The 16,111-nt window shown below is 40.7% G+C and overlaps 1 protein-coding gene across 2 annotated transcripts in view; it reads right to left on the minus strand.

Annotated features, from left to right (window-relative positions):
• Positions 1-16,111, minus strand: part of RASGRP3 (RAS guanyl releasing protein 3) — a 137,498-nt gene that overhangs the window by 89,636 nt on the left and 31,751 nt on the right. For both annotated transcript variants that reach the window (XM_077283012.1, XM_077283011.1), the window contains 2 exons: positions 11,482-11,622; positions 4,346-4,451 (listed from right to left, as the gene is read on the minus strand). In XM_077283012.1, the coding sequence (XP_077139127.1) occupies positions 4,346-4,451; positions 11,482-11,551 (176 nt within the window). In that variant the 5' untranslated portion in view covers positions 11,552-11,622. The remainder of the gene's footprint in view (positions 1-4,345; positions 4,452-11,481; positions 11,623-16,111) is intronic.

Genomic DNA, 16,111 nt, shown 5'->3' on the forward strand with positions numbered 1-16,111 from the left:
AGCACAGGCACAAAATACTGATGAATGACCACTCACGCACTTATCCGAAATTGATGGGGGGGAGATGCTTAGTATTATAGATACACACGCGTAAGGCTTGTATAAGGTGCCAGTCACACATATACATGTAATAGACCATACCAGCTAGCAGCCTACTGATAGTGTCCATACTACTAAATCAGGCAGGGTGCCAAGCACTATATGAGTGCACCCCACAAGGACAAATTAATTTTATAGTAGTGAGTCACAGAACGATGAGGACCTGCAGGTTGCTAGCTTACACATTTAAGCCACAATAGCAACTAATACCTCATGTATTCTTTTTGATCTTTGCAGGATGAAACCAGGCCTTGTAATGTTGGTGGAGTATATAGGATGTTTGTACTTGTGACTTGTGGGGTGTACTTATATAGTGTTGAGCAGCTCGTCTGATCTAATAATATGAGCATGACCAATAGGCTGTAAGTCGCCAAGGTTCACTACACATATGCGTAACTGTTACCGTATTCAAGCCTTCTGTGTGGGGATTTTTAGAACTAAACAACCGCCCTCTCATGAGTCATTGTTTCATCGGTATTTTGCACCTACGCTGTCTACATATTTTACCAAGGGGGCCTGCTGCATCCTGCAGTATATTGGTATTGTGATTGATAGTGAATCGTCTTTTTTCCTGTTTCTTTTAAATGAGTTAGTATGAAGCAAATCTAGTTACCCTTCAAGCCAAGTCATTCGAAAGCGTCGTCTGGTCTTTTCAAGAGGTCTGCCAATAAAATGAGGCTGTCAAATAGATCTGCAGAAACTTAAAAAAGACATTCAAATTTTTTAACTAAGTTTTTTCATTGTACAGCACTGGTGAAAAGTTTGGACACACCTGTTCATTCAATTGTTTTCCTTGTTGGAATGTGCATATTGTAGATAGACATGGACTGAAAGTGACAAAACCATGGAGGAAACAAAGAGTGAAAAAACATGTGTAAAACAAACTAGAATAATTGCTAAACCTTGTTTTTTTCAAAATACCGTATATACTCGAGTATAAGCCGACCTGAGTATAAGCCGACCCCCCTAATTTTGCCACAAAAAACTGGGAAAACTTAATGACTCGAGTATAAGCCTAGGGTGGAAAATGCAGCAGCTACCGGTAAATTTCAAAAGTAAAAATAGATACCAATAAAAGTAAAATTAATTGAGACATCAGTAGGTTAAGTGTTTTTGAATATCCATATTGAAATCAGGAGCCCCATATAATGCTCCATAAAGTTTGATGGGCCCCATTAGATGCTCCATATTAAAATATGCCCCATATAATCCTGCATAAAGGGTAATTATGGCCTCATAAGATGCTCCGTACAGTCACTGCCCCTTATAATGCTGCACAAGCGTTGTGGCCCAGTAAGATGCTCCGTACAGTCACTGCCCCTTATAATGCTGCACAATCGTTATGGTCCCATACAGATGCTCCGTACAGTCACTGCCCCTTATAGTGCTGCACAATCGTTATGGCCCCATACAGATGCTCCGTACAGTCACTGCCCCTTATAGTGCTGCACAATCATTATGGCCCCATACAGATGCTCCGTACAGTCACTGCCCCTTATAGTGCTGCACAATCGTTATGGCCCCATACAGATGCTCCGTATAGTCACTGCCCCTTATAGTGCTGCACAATCGTTATGGCCCCATACAGATGCTCCGTACAGTCACTGCCCCTTATAGTGCTGCACAAGCGTTATGGCCCCATACAGATGCTCCGTACAGTCACTACCCCTTATAGTGCTGCACAATCGTTATGGCCCCATAAGATGCTCCATACAGTCACTGCCCCTTATAATGCTGCACAATCGTTATGGCCCCATACAGATGATCCGTACAGTCACTGCCCCATATGCTTTTGCTGCGATAAAAAAAAAAAATCACATACTCACCTCTCTTCGCTCAGGACCCCCGGCACTTTCAATATTTACCTGCTCCTCGTGCGGCTCCATCTTCAGCACTGACGTTCAGCAGAGGGCGCGCACTGACTACGTCACCGTGCCCTCTGACCTGAGCGTCACAGCCAGAGGACGCTGATGATGGAGCCGCACTGGAACGAGGAGCGGTAAATATCGCGCAGCGCTGCGCAGCACTGTATACTCACCTACGGCTGGCACTGTGCAGTCCCTGCTTCTTCCAGTGCTGCATCTTCTTCCTGTATTGAGTGGTCACAGTTACCGCTCATTACTGAAATGAATATGCGGCTCGACCTCTATGGGAGGTGGAGCCGCATATTCATTACGGTAATGAGCGGGACCATGTGACCGCTCAGTACAGGAAGAATATGCAGCGCTGGAAGAAGCAGGGACGTGCAGGGACCGCGCCGGCAGTAGGTGAGTATAATTAGACAGCCCCCGCCCCCCCTCCCCTGCCGACCCCCGGGTATGACTCGAGTATAAGCCGAGAGGGGGACTTTCAGCCCAAAAAAATGGGCTGAAAATCTCGGCTTATACTCGAGTATATACGGTACTTCCCTGCGCACTTCAGTACTTTGCTCTGCCCTCAACAGGACAGATAAGGTACGCCTGCGCAGGAGCTGCGACAGGAAGCAAAGAAAAAAATGTCATTGTATGAAGATGGGAGGCGCCGGACCGCGACACCCATTGGACCCGGACCGCAGTGGGACCGCCCCTGGGTGAGTATAATATAACCTTTATTTCTCATCTTTCAGGATACTTCGGGGGCTTATCTACAGCAGTGCAGAATGCTGTAGATGAGCCCCACGGTGGCCTTAGCTTATAAGCGAAAAATGGGGTGACAGATTCCCTTTAATTAAAAGGTTAGTGATTACAGCACATAAAAAAGTATTCTGCCATTTCTGTGGTGAATTATAACTCCCAGCATGCCATAGAATCTGCAGGACATGCTGGGAGTTATAGTTCTCTCATTGAATCTTAAAGCAGCACACCAGTGTTATGTTTCAGCGCTGGAGTGGTGCTTTAAATATAAGCCCTGGGCCCCCATTCTTAGGGCTCATACTCACATGCGAGAAACTCAGATGAGTCTCACACGTCAATACCGGGCGCTGCTGCCGGCACTCAGGAGCGGAGCGTGCGGTATGTATTGCTACGCGGCCACACGCTCCGATCCGAGTGCAGTGCTGGGTATTTACGTGCAAGACTCATCCGAGTTTCTCACATGTGAGAGTGAGCCCTTATACTCAACCTTCAGCGTCTACTCTTCACATAGTACTTTACAGAAACCACACTGGTCTGGGAGCACCATCTTCTACCCATAGCTTCCAACATAATAACATACTATTATATATAATAACACCACATATAATAGTATGTTATTTATGTTATTAAATATTTTACCACATTTTTTGCTTCAAATATATTTTTCCCTATTTTCCACCTCTAAAACCTGGGTCCGTCTGTTAGGGCTGGTGGAACGCACCGAGTAAATATTGAGATAATATAGGTGCGTTCACAGCCCGGGGTCCACCGTGCAGGAGTGGAACCTGCTGCTAGTATATGGCGGCACTATATGGCGGTACAACGCCTGAATAGACACGGGTTCAGTCACCCGGTCTATATAGGAGCGAGCTCTGTTGCTTCACAGTCGCCGGGATTAGGATAACACTGTGTTCTGTTAGCATTCACAGAGGATCACAGCTAACTAACAGAGCAGGTAGCATACAGTGGTCATACAGTCAGCATAGCACACAAACAACTCCTCTGTGGAGGTGCTGGAATTCTAGTGGCTATACACCAGCCCTAAATTCACATGCACAAACTCCTCTCCAGAGGTGCCGAAATTCTAGTGGCTATACAGCCGACCCTGAACACACGCAGACACAGACCACCAGGTATCTAAGCTCATAAACATAAGTAGATACTAGCGCATGGCCGTGCGGCCATGCAAACCTTTTATAGAGAACGCTCTCCAGGACCTTCCTAGTGGTCCAATAGGAACCGCTTCAGGACCTGAGCATGTGACCCCTGACCTCCAATGAGAAGTCGTCCCCTGGGCATGCTCAGTAGCAGAAAAGCAGGACTTATTCCCAGGAGCATCTGTTCGCCGCAGAACAGTGTTCGCTACAATGGCTGAGCCTGGAAGATCAGTAGTAACCAAGCGCACAGTATCTGCCCGAGCCAGACGCTGGGACCGATGTCTCCGCTGAACAGGCTCCACTGCGGCTGGAGAAGAATGGGAGACCGCAGAGGAGGTGGCTCGAGATTCCCCTTATGCAGCGGCGGGAACCTGACACTTAACACCGTCTTATTGTTCGGTGCGTCTTATAGTCCAAAAAATACGGTGATCTGTGTGTGCCACTGGAGCAGGTGTTTCATAACTTTAGAAAGGATATATAGAGAGAAGTTTTCCTGCAAGTTCAGTAGAAGACAGATACCAACGATGCATTAATAACACATTTCTTGGGAGTAGGTTGTTGTCATTCAAATCTCCTTTCTCATCTGTAAAATAAAGAAATGATTATTTTATTAATATTGTTATTATTACTAATATTAGCTATTCTATATTATCAATTATGATTTGGTTGCCCATATTTTTTATTATATTCTGTCTGCACTGAGTTATTTAGAACAGATGAAGGGCAGCATAAAAGAAGGGGAAAAAAATTCCCTCGCCTACTGAAATAGAGCTGTGAATGGCACATGCGTGACTTACTGCTCTCTTCAGAGGATTAGGTGTGAAGCACAAGTCCCAAATAAAACTAATTGTAGATTCTGTGTTCACAGTTTTATTGTTAAATATCAGCTTCCATGACATGCTTTGTAACTTTATAGATATTACTGGAAAAGTGATGCCCATTTAACAGAAAACGTAAAGGAACACTGAGCAAAACTGAAACACTGTTATGCTTATGCAACACCTGAGCCGTGGGGTACTCGGAACCGAGTCGGACAGCTCTTTAAGGGGTGGTCACGGCAGCAGTGACCCGATCCGTGGCAATAATAGGGATTAGGGGTCTGTTTGTAGGGGATAAGGGGAAATTGTTCATGACGCTACTTGTGGTACTTGGCTATAGATGACCGACGCTGTTAAGGAGTCCACTGAGGCCGATGGTAGTGCAGCTGAGATGGTTCTGCTCCCCACAAGTGGAGAGGAGCCCCAGGGCAGCCGAAAGGGTGAAGTAAAGCTCTGATGATGGTAGTGGTGCAGGGCAGACATCACAGGAAAAGAATTGAGAGGACACAGCAAGATGCAGTTTTCATGTTTTACTTACAGTTCAGGTGTTACTCCTCCAGCCGGGGTGCTGTGTCCTCCAGGTGAGTGGTCCAGGAAACTCTCCAGCAACTTGGGGGTCCTATCCATAACCCCATTTTTACAGTTAGGTCCATATATATTTGGACAGAGACAACATTTTTCTTATTTTGGTTATAGACATTACCACAATGAATTTTAAACAAAATTCAGATGCAGTTAAAGTTCAGACTTTCAGCTTTCATTTGAGGGTATCCACATTACAATTGGATGAAGGGTTTAGGAGTTTCAGCTCCTTAACATGTGCCACCCTGTTTTTAAAGGGACCAAAAGTAATTGGACAATTGACTCCAAGGCTATTTCATGGACAGGTGTGGGTAATCCCTTCGTTATGCCATTCTCAATTAAGCAGATAAAAGGTCTGGAGTTGATTTGAAGTGTGGTGTTTGCATTTGGAAGGTTTTGCTGTGAAGTAAACATGCGGTCAAAGGAGCTCTCCATGCAGGTGAAACAAGCCATCCTTAAGCTGCGAAAACAGAAAAAACCCATCCGAGAAATTGCTACAATATTAGGAGTGGCAAAATATACAGTTTGGTACATCCTGAGAAAGAAAGAAAGCACTGGTGAACTCATCAATGCAAAAAGACCTGGGCGCCCACGAAAGACAACAGTGGTGGATGATCGCAGAATAATCTCCATGGTGAAGAGAAACCCCTTCACAACAGCCAACCAAGTGAACAACACTCTCCAGGAGGTAGGCGTATCAATATCCAAATCTACCATAAAGAGAAGACTGCATGAGAGTAACTACAGAGGGTTCACTGCACGGAGCAAGCCACTCATAAGCATCAAGAATAAAAAGGCTAGACTGGAATTTGCTAAAAAACATCTAAAAAAGCCAGCACAGTTCTGGAAGAACATTTTTTGGACAGATGAAACCAAGATCAACCTCTACCAGAATGATGGAAAGAGAAAAATATGGCGAAGGCGTGGTACAGCTCATGATCCAAAGCATACCACATCATCTGTAAAACACGGCGGAGGCAGTGTGATGGCTTGGGCATGCATGGCTGCCAGTGGCACTGGGTCACTAGTGTTTATTGATGATGTGACACAGGACAAAAGCAGCCGAATGAATTCTGAGGTATTCAGAGCCATACTGTGTGCTCAGATCCAGCCAAATGCAGCCAAACTGATTGGTCGTCGTTTCATACTACAGTTGGACAATGACCCAAAACATAAAGCCAAAGAAACCCAGGAGTTTATTAAAGCAAAGAAGTGGAATATTCCTGAATGGCCAAGTCAGTCACCTGATCTCAACCCAATTGAGCATGCATTTCACTTGTTAAAGACTAAACTTCAGACAGAAAGGCCCACAAACAAACAGCAACTGAAAACCACTGCAGTGAAGGCCTGGCAGAGCATCAAAAAGGAGGAAACACAGCGTCTGGTGATGTCCATGAGTTCAAGACTTCAGTCAGTCATTGCCAACAAAGGGTTTTCAACCAAGCACTAAAAATAAACATTTTATTTAAAATTATTGAATCTGTCCAATTACTTTTGGTCCCTTTAAAAACAGGGTGGCACATGTTAAGAAGCTGAAACTTCTAAACCCTTCATCCAATTTTAATGTGGATACCCTTAAATGAAAGCTGAAAGTCTGAACTTCAACTGCATCTGAATTGTTTTGTTTAAAATTCATTGTGGTAATGTCTATAACCAAAATAAGAAAAATGTTGTCTCTGTCCAAATATATATGGACCTAACTGTATATGCCTTTCCTGGCCTTCGCACTATGCTGGTTTCCACTTCTCCTGCCCAGCTTCTCACCCACAATTTCCTAAGCCAGCAACCACGAAACTGGTTGGGCGAGTTCCTCTGAGTCCCCTGGATTCTATACGGCTGCCTGTTTAACCAGTTATGGGTGGATGTGGCTGTGACTCTTACATACGCCATAGCCTCCAGGTCCCTAGTTGAACTTGAAGGTTTCCTCTAGATCAGGGGCTGGTTCCCCTTACTGTGACCTGGTCCCTCCAACTGACGCTGGTCAGCCTGGATGCGAGCCCCATGGGTGGCTTCTGCATTTCCTGTGCCCCTAGGACCCTTTCTTCTGCTTCCTGGGAGCTTCTTTCCTTTCCTTCTCTCCATTGACTGTCAGGAGCTACAGACCCACACATCTGCTCTCCTCTCTTCCTTCCTACAGACTGCTCACTTCCTATCTCTCTCCTCCCCTCTTCTCCACCCACGCCTTCTACCTAAATCCCTCCCTGGCCTGAGAAGGTCTAGTGTTGAATGTAAGTGTTAGGGTCTTGTAGAGTGTCCCGTCCTTACCAGAGAGTTGGGGTACCACACCTCTGGATGAGGTGCAGTACCGCTGTGGCGACTGGACCTTCAGGGGTACCACACTTATCACAGAGAATGGAGGGAGAAGAGCATGATAATGGGATTTAACCCCTTCAAGCCTCGGACAATTTCCATTTTTCCATTTTTGTTTATTGCTCCCCTTCTTCCAACTTTTTTACCTTTCTGTCCACATAACTGTATGAGGGCTATTTTTTGTGAAACAAGTTTTACTTTTAAATGACTCCATTCTTTTTATCTTGTGATGCACATGAAAGCAGGAAAAAAAATTCCAAGTGCGTTGCTTAATTTTTCACCAAACTGATACTTTTACTGATGTCATTTTGACGTGGAAATATAATTCTGGCATTTTGACTTTTTTTATTGTTACGCCATTTACAGATCGGATTAATTTATTTTATATTTTGATAGAAGATACTTTTATGAAGGCAGCAATACCAAATATGTGATTTTTTAAATCTTTTTTAATTGTTTTATTTTTAATGGGAAGGGGTGATTTGCAAAAAAACTTTAAACGGTTCTCTTCAGTTTTCCAATAGCCATGTGGATGTGGTCGTGTTTGCATTAAAGAGCCCAAAAGAGGTTGGGTACAGTTCTAGGAGACCTTATACATGTTTTTTTCCAGGGAAACTGGAGTACCTGGCAAATTCAAAGTTGGAGAGACTCGAATATCTCTTGTGATAACTGGATGATCAGTGGAGACGCCCATTGTTCCTGAGAAAAATGTTCTGAAATGCCCCATCTGAATGGATTTGTGGGCATTATCAAGTTTCTCTTATAACCACAAAAATGTTAGTGGTGCTCCATTTTACAGGGCGGCTTTGTTAACATACCTCACTACAATTTTCAGATCAGAGCTGTAGTAAGTTGAATGAGACTGTCTACTACTTTTAAAAATCGTGTCAATGGCACAGGGAGTTTCAAAATAGAAGTAGAAAAAAAACAGACTTCAAGAATTAGCACTGATCCGCTAGTTGTGTGTTTGATTTTTTCTTTAAACACTGTGAAACAACCAACCTTTGAAGCTTTTAACGGTAGTGGACAATCCTCTTTGAGTGATAGCAATTTCACTTTATTGTGCGATGCATACTTTAATACAATTCGAGTGATTTGATTTCTTCATGTTAGTCAGTGGAAAATTTGTGAAAATGACATCTCATTTCCTAGAATCTGATATTTTACATCACTGTCAAGTCTCTGTGTGGCATAAAACAGCAATTAAGCATGGCCTGTACACAGAATTAAACTACCCCGAAAGAAAAAAGGAGTTACAAATTACTAGCATATTTTGTGCACCAATCCATTGTGGCTTTCAAAAATCTCTGCTTAATTTTACGGGAGCAATTCTTCACATCAATTCAATAGTATTGAAGCTGTATCTTGGTAATTGCATGTTTGGAATTTTTGGACTTTCACCAAATTTTTCTTGTTGAACCGAAGACACAATGTAATATCAGCTGTAGAGTGGATTACAACATTTTTTTTTTTGCTTCTTTTGACAATCAAAGTATTTGGCATTTAATGAGTTATTTTTTTTTTAAGTCCAAGTGGATGTTATCAAATTGTTTTCACTGGGGGCGTGTACTTCTTCTCCCTGTATGACCCTGACCAATCATAAGCAGGCAGCAATAACCACAGGAAAGAAGAACACGCCCTCACCATAGCTTACAGCAGATTTCTCAGTGCATGAGATGTAATGATATAATTCTGATCTCCCAGTGATTAGAAAGAACAGATAACTAACACCTTTCAGATAAGGTCCCTGTGGGAAGGGGCAGCACAGCATAGTTTAGCTGTGACATTACAAACCCTTCTATCAGCTCTCCTCCTCTCCTACTACTGTTGCTGCCTGTTTATGATTGGTCAGCATCATACAAGGAGAAGAAATTCCTGCCCCCAAGGAAAACAGTCTGATAACACCCACTTGGCTTTGAAGGAAAGTTAACTCATTAGATGTCAAATACTTTAATTGCTTATCTCTGCAGCGGGCAGGCAAAATAAAAAAAAGTTTTATTTAGTTCTTCTGCCACTTTTACATCCGAGCAAAGTTCAACATGAAAAATTTGGTGAAAAGTCCTCTTTAAGTACTATATATTGGTATTTACTGGTACCACCATTAAGGGTGCATTATGATTTGCAGAAGATAGCAATACTGTATTATATTACTATTTAAAAAAGAGAATAGAAGTTTTATTTTGCCAACAAATGGAACGTACTAAACTTGTACAAAACAACTACAATGAACAAAAAAAAGGTCAAATGCCTGATCAAATATCATAAAAAATTGTATTTAATCATAAAAATTACAATATGACAGCACAAATAACTTCAATATGAGATAAAAATGGAGACAACTACATGGCCATAGATGTTAAATCCTTTACAAAAAAATGAATCCCATCCATCTACTAACTCGACTTTAGAAATATGTTTCATGTATAAAAGAGGATAACAACAACACTTTTGGATATTTTATGAACTATCCCAAGAAATAAGCATATCATGTAAATAAACAGCAATACAAATATAGTACTAATGCATAAATGAGGACTAGAAATTAAAGAACATACTGTATAGTCCCCTAAGACATAGTGGTGCAATGGGGGAATATCAAGAGAAAATAAGTATCTTGTGTTTCACCTGTCCAAGCTTTGTCAGGAGATGAGGAAGTATATTTTACATATCATTTCAGAACTCAATTGATACACAGCCACAGTGACAGGTCTGCACCACGGGAAGAGGGCATATGTGCCAATTTAACACTATATAGGAGTTCAATTCACTTTGTTAGGATCTGTTGTCTCCTGGAGGTGAAGAAGCTTAGAAAAGTAAAATGTATATTAAGAACCTTCTTTTCTCCTGAAGAGTCTGTTCTTTAATTTTGATGACTTTTATTTATACTCTGGCCATTTGAGTTTTTTTCACATGGGAATATATTCATACATGCTACTACCTATAATACGGACTTGATCCTATATTATCCCTTTTCTTGTATTCATCAGCATTCTTAGAAAACGGACTGTGGGAGATAATGGATTTTGATTCACATTTGTGACTATATTTGCAGTGCTATGCAATTATATTACGGTGTCTATTTTTTGAGATAGTTTAAAATGCAGTAGCATTTTTGCAATTATCTTATAATGATTGAGCATATGACCTGTTTTTTTGTTCTGTATGGTTCTTATTAGTCCTCAATATGCTCCTTCGAAGGAATAGTATAGATTATGATATAATTAAGCATCCTTGATGTGCTCATTTTTCCAGCTTTTAAGTAATATCACTGTATTACAAAAACCATACTGAGGAGAGAACCAAACTAAGGGCTTATTCACACGTCCGATTTTTTTTTATACAAGTGCTATCCATAGTTTTCACTGATGGCACTTATCCTATAATATTTTATTGGGCTGTGCATATGTTTGATTTTTTCCTCAGACTAAGCGGTCCATTGATAAAATTCGAGATATGTCTGATTTAGATCCAAAGGTCGTATGATAATAGGCAGTGGAAGGCTATGGGTCTGTGAAAAAAATCGGACCTCACTCGGATGACAACTGAGTGTGATCCGATTTTCATGTGCGTTTTTATACTCTCCACGTATGAGAAAAACTGATGACACTCAGACCAGACTCTGATCCAACTCTGATCAGAATAATCGGTTCATTTTTCTCATATGTAGAAAACAATGACGTCTGAATGAGCCCTGAGGCTGACTCTGTTAGGCATGGTCTGTTTATTATCTTTCCTACAATAGAAAAAAAGTCAAACTATTATTTTCATAGTATTTATTACTACTAAAACAAAATAAAAGTCCATTTTGACACGTGAATGAGGCTTGTTTTTATATACGAACATTATATCTTTGCCATTTTCTTGATATCAGACTAGATGGACACAGAGCTGTATCAAACATACCAAACATCCCAATGCAAGTATACAGAAGCTCATCCAGTGTTGCAGCCTTTCGAAATGTACTGGATCCCATTGTTTAGTCCTCAAAATTCATACTTGTCCAAATACTGTATTTCAGACGAAGTTGTTCTTAATTTAGGAGACCTATAAAATATGGCAAGAAATATTTTAATACATAACTCAAAAAAGATCAAACGTTCAAAGAAAAATTACATATTAAATTGGTTAAATAAGAAACATCAATGTATACATGATGTGTCATGAAAATGTGGTATTTCAATGAAATATTTCTCGAGCACGTTTAGGCTGTGTTCACACACTAAAAGCACAAAAGCAGATCAACTGTTAATAGTGGCCTAAATGGTGAGTCAACATTGTCAGCATATGTAAAAAATGGATTTAACCCTGTAATATGTCACGTGTGAAAGGTTGTTAATGTTCCCTGACCTACTATTATACTGTATAAAGGCAATAGTACAGACGCAGGAGCTGTTGCAAAATCCTCACCAATGGGCTCCAACTCCAAATAACATAGTTTACTTTGCTGTCCTGGAACTGAGATAACTCTGATATCAGTCATTTAAACCCTTAGAAATGTTTATCCCCTGGACTAAAAATAAATGGAAGAAAAAAGATCAAGAAAATTTTTGGAGAGAAAAAAATTGCTGCATCAATAACAACTCAAACTAAAATTATCCTGTTAGCCTGTTAGTGTTCTTATAACAGAGTAAAACATTATTAAAAAGTGAGTATGTATGATGAAATGGTACCACGAAAAGTGCAAAAAAAAGAAGATTCTTAGAGCTGTATCAAATTAAAATTAATAATGCTATTAGCTTTGGAATTGGGCAAGATTTTCATTACTATTTTTTAAAGAGCATTTTTAGTGTTCCGAAGTAGGAAAATCTAAACAAAAGGTGCATAAATTTGGTATTCCCATAATTCTACTGATCCACAGAAAAAAGACATCAAAGTTATATTTTATAATAATGATTGCAATTAAATAAAGAAGCTCTCATATGGCTTTAATTACAGAAAAGTATACAGATATAGATTTAAGAATATGGAAAAGCCATCAATACTACATCTGCATAGCTCCTACTTTTGGCATGCCCACCAATCTGCTTGGTACGGTTATTAGCAGCTCTATGCTACAAGGAAAGAGCTGCAAATCGGTGCAAACAATAAAGAGGCTCGCACTGAGCACTCCAATTCCTACAAAAAGCTGAGGTGCCAATAATCAGACCCCCCACTAATTTAATATTGACAAGCCATCAATTTTAACTACTTTTGGACTGCCCATAGAATATCAATGTCAAGGCAGTCCTAGCTTATTTCTGTAATGATGTTCGAAAACATCTATGCAGTGTAATCAGATTGCAGAAGATTATGCATCTATGGGTGTGGGAAGCTGCTATCAAACCACAACCACAATCACTGGGTGCAAGGAGAGAGCAAGAGCTACTGGGTCTTAGGAGACCCATTGAGCCCTGCCACCTGCCATGCAGTCAGAAATCTGAAATTCTCCTTTGAATGGGGATGATATCCCAGCCCCAGTTAGGCTGGTTTTACACTTGCGCTGGGCTGAGCTGCGGAGGGCTGCGTAATTCCTCCATTAATTCCCGCCCACTGCAGCACCTCTTCCATTCAGCTCCGCCTACATCGGCATGCATCCTGTGTACTTATCTTTAACATTGGGTACGCAGGTCATGTGAATGTATGTGAATGCCTCCGCATGCGTCGTTTTGACACTGCACCGAACTGTGTAGAACACAACATGTTGCATTTTATTGCGGTTGGCACAGCGTCAAAATGACGCATGCGGAGGCATCCGCATACATTCGCATGGCCTGCCTACCCAATGTTAAAGATAGGTACACAGGACGCATGCTGACGTAGGCGGAGCTGAATGGAACAGGAGCTGCAGTGGGCGGGGCTTAACAAAGGAATTACGCAGCCCTCCGCAGCTCAGCCCAACGCAAGTGTGAAATCAGCCTTATAGGGGAAATCAGCAATAAAAACGTACTGATATGTTAAAATGTCCCCCAAATGTCTTTATTGACCTTATGGGGAATGCAGTGTGTAAAATAAATGAAAAAAGACATAAATAAAAAATGAAAAATTAAAATAAAAAAATCATAAATAAGGAGAAAAAAACAAAACTAAAAAAAAGACGATGCTACTATAAATCGCCATTTAAAGTACCATCCCCCATTGAAAAAAATAGGTACAATATATAAAAATAATATCTATGGAAATGGGAGCACAATTTTTTTAGTAGTCCTTTTTAGTTGTGAAACAAAATTAAAAATAAAAACATATGAATTTTTTTTTCATATTTTTTCTTACATTTTCCCCCAATGTCAGCAAAAAAGGGAATATGCAAAGACCCAAAATGTATCTGAATATCCAAATGAGAACTTTTTTTTTAGAACCATTAAACATACATGTACTATAAACTTAAAACTTAAAAAAAGGGCTTGGCCAGGAAGAAGGGGGGAGGGATGACCTAGTCCTGAACTGATTAAACAGGAGAAACCCTTAAAAGGGGAAAGCAGGATCTTGCTTGATTTAGGCTCATATAGTATTTATACACCAAGGAAATAGAAAATAGTAATATCCAAATGTAAAGTCCCTAGAAACAAAGCAAAGGTGGAACCATTTATAAGTCCGATCATGGCCCAATGTATGCATTTGTAGACCTACACTGTGTTCTAAATTATTATGCACAAAGAGTTTAGGAGTGATAAGGTTAGAATTTTTTTGTTTGTCATTTAAACTCATTGATGGTGATGTGTGTCAGGGCTCTTTATATCACTGAAAGCAATTGCAGATACCTGTGCAAATTAGTTTGGCAGGTGTGTCCAAATAAAGGCAAGACTACTTAAGAAGGCTGTTCCACATTATTAACCCCTTCATGACCCAGCCTATTTTGGCCTTAATGACCTTGCCGTTTTTTGCAATTCTGACCAGTGTTCCTTTATGAGGTAATAACTCAGGAACCCTTCAACGGATCCTAGCGATTCTGAGATTGTTTTTTCGTGACATATTGAACTTCATGTTAGTGGTAAATTTAGGTCGATAATTTCTGAGTTTATTTGTGAAAAAAATGGAAATTTGGCAAAAATTTTGAAAATTTCGCAATTTTCACATTTTGAATTTTTATTCTGTTAAACCAGAGAGCTATGTGATACAAAATAGTTAATAAATAACATTTCCCACTTGTCTACTTTACATCAGCACAATTTTGGAAACAAATTTTTTTTTTGCTAGGAAGTTATAAGGGTTAAAATTTGACCAGTGATTTCTCATTTTTACAACAAAATTTACAAAACCATTTTTTTTAGGGACCACATCACATTTGAAGTCAGTTTGAGGGTTCTATATGGCTGAAAATACCCAAAAGTGACACCATTCTAAAAACTGCACCCCTCAAGGTGCTCAAAACCACATTCAAGAAGTTTATTAACCCTTCAGATGTTTCACAGCAGCAGAAGCAACATGGAAGTAAAAAATGAACATTTAACTTTTTAGTCACAAAAATGATCTTTTAGCGAAATTTTTTTTATTTTCCCAAAGGTAAAAGGAGAAACTGGACCACGAACGTTGTTGTCCAATTTGTCCTGAGTACGCTGATACCTGATATGTGGGGGTAAACCACTGTTTGGGCGCACGGCAGTGCTCGGAGGGGAAGGAGCGCCATTTGACTTTTTCAATGAAAAATTGGCTCCAATCTTTAGCGGACACCATGTCGCGTTTGGAGAGCCCCCGTGTGCCTAAACATTGGAGCTCCCCCACAAGTGACCACATTTTGGAAACTAGACCCCCCAAGGAACTTATCTAGAAGCATAGTGAGCACTTTAAACCCCCAGGTGCTTCACAAATTGATCCGTAAAAATGAAAAAGTACTTTTTTTTCACACAATTTCTTTTAGCCTCAATTTTTTCATTTTCACATGGGCAACAGGATAAAATGGATCCTAAAATTTGTTGGGCAATTTCTCCTGAGTACGCCGATACCTCATATGTGGGGGTAAACTACTGTTTGGGTGCACGGCAAGGCTCAGAAGGGGAGGCGTGCCATTTGACTTTTTGAATGGAAAATTAGCTCCAATCGTTAGCGGACACCATGTCGCGTTTGGAGAGCCCCTGTGTGCCTAAACATTGGAGCTCCCCTACAAGTGACCCCATTTTGGAAACTAGACCCCCCAAGGAACTTATCTAGATGCATAGTGAGCACTTATAACCCCCAGGTGCTTCACAGAAGTTTATAACGCAGAGCCGTCAAAATAAAAAATAATTTTTCTTTCCTCAAAAATGATTTTTAGCCCAGAATTTTTTATTTTTCCAAGGGTAATAGGAGAAATTGGACCCCAAATGTTGTTGTCCAGTTTGTCCTGAGTACGATGATACCCCATATGTGGGGGTAAACCACTGTTTGGGCGCACCGCAGGGCTCGGAAGGGAAGACACGCCATTTGGCTTTTTGAATGGAAAATTAGCTCCAATCATTAGCGGACACCATGTCGCGTTTGGAGAGCCCCTGTGTGCCTAAACATTGGAGCTCCCGCACAAGTGACCCCATTTTGGAAACTAGACCCCCCAAGGAACTTATCTAGAAGCATAGTGAGCACT

The sequence above is a fragment of the Ranitomeya variabilis genome, chromosome 2 (genome assembly GCF_051348905.1).
Source record: "Ranitomeya variabilis isolate aRanVar5 chromosome 2, aRanVar5.hap1, whole genome shotgun sequence".
NCBI lineage: Eukaryota > Metazoa > Chordata > Amphibia > Anura > Dendrobatidae > Ranitomeya > Ranitomeya variabilis.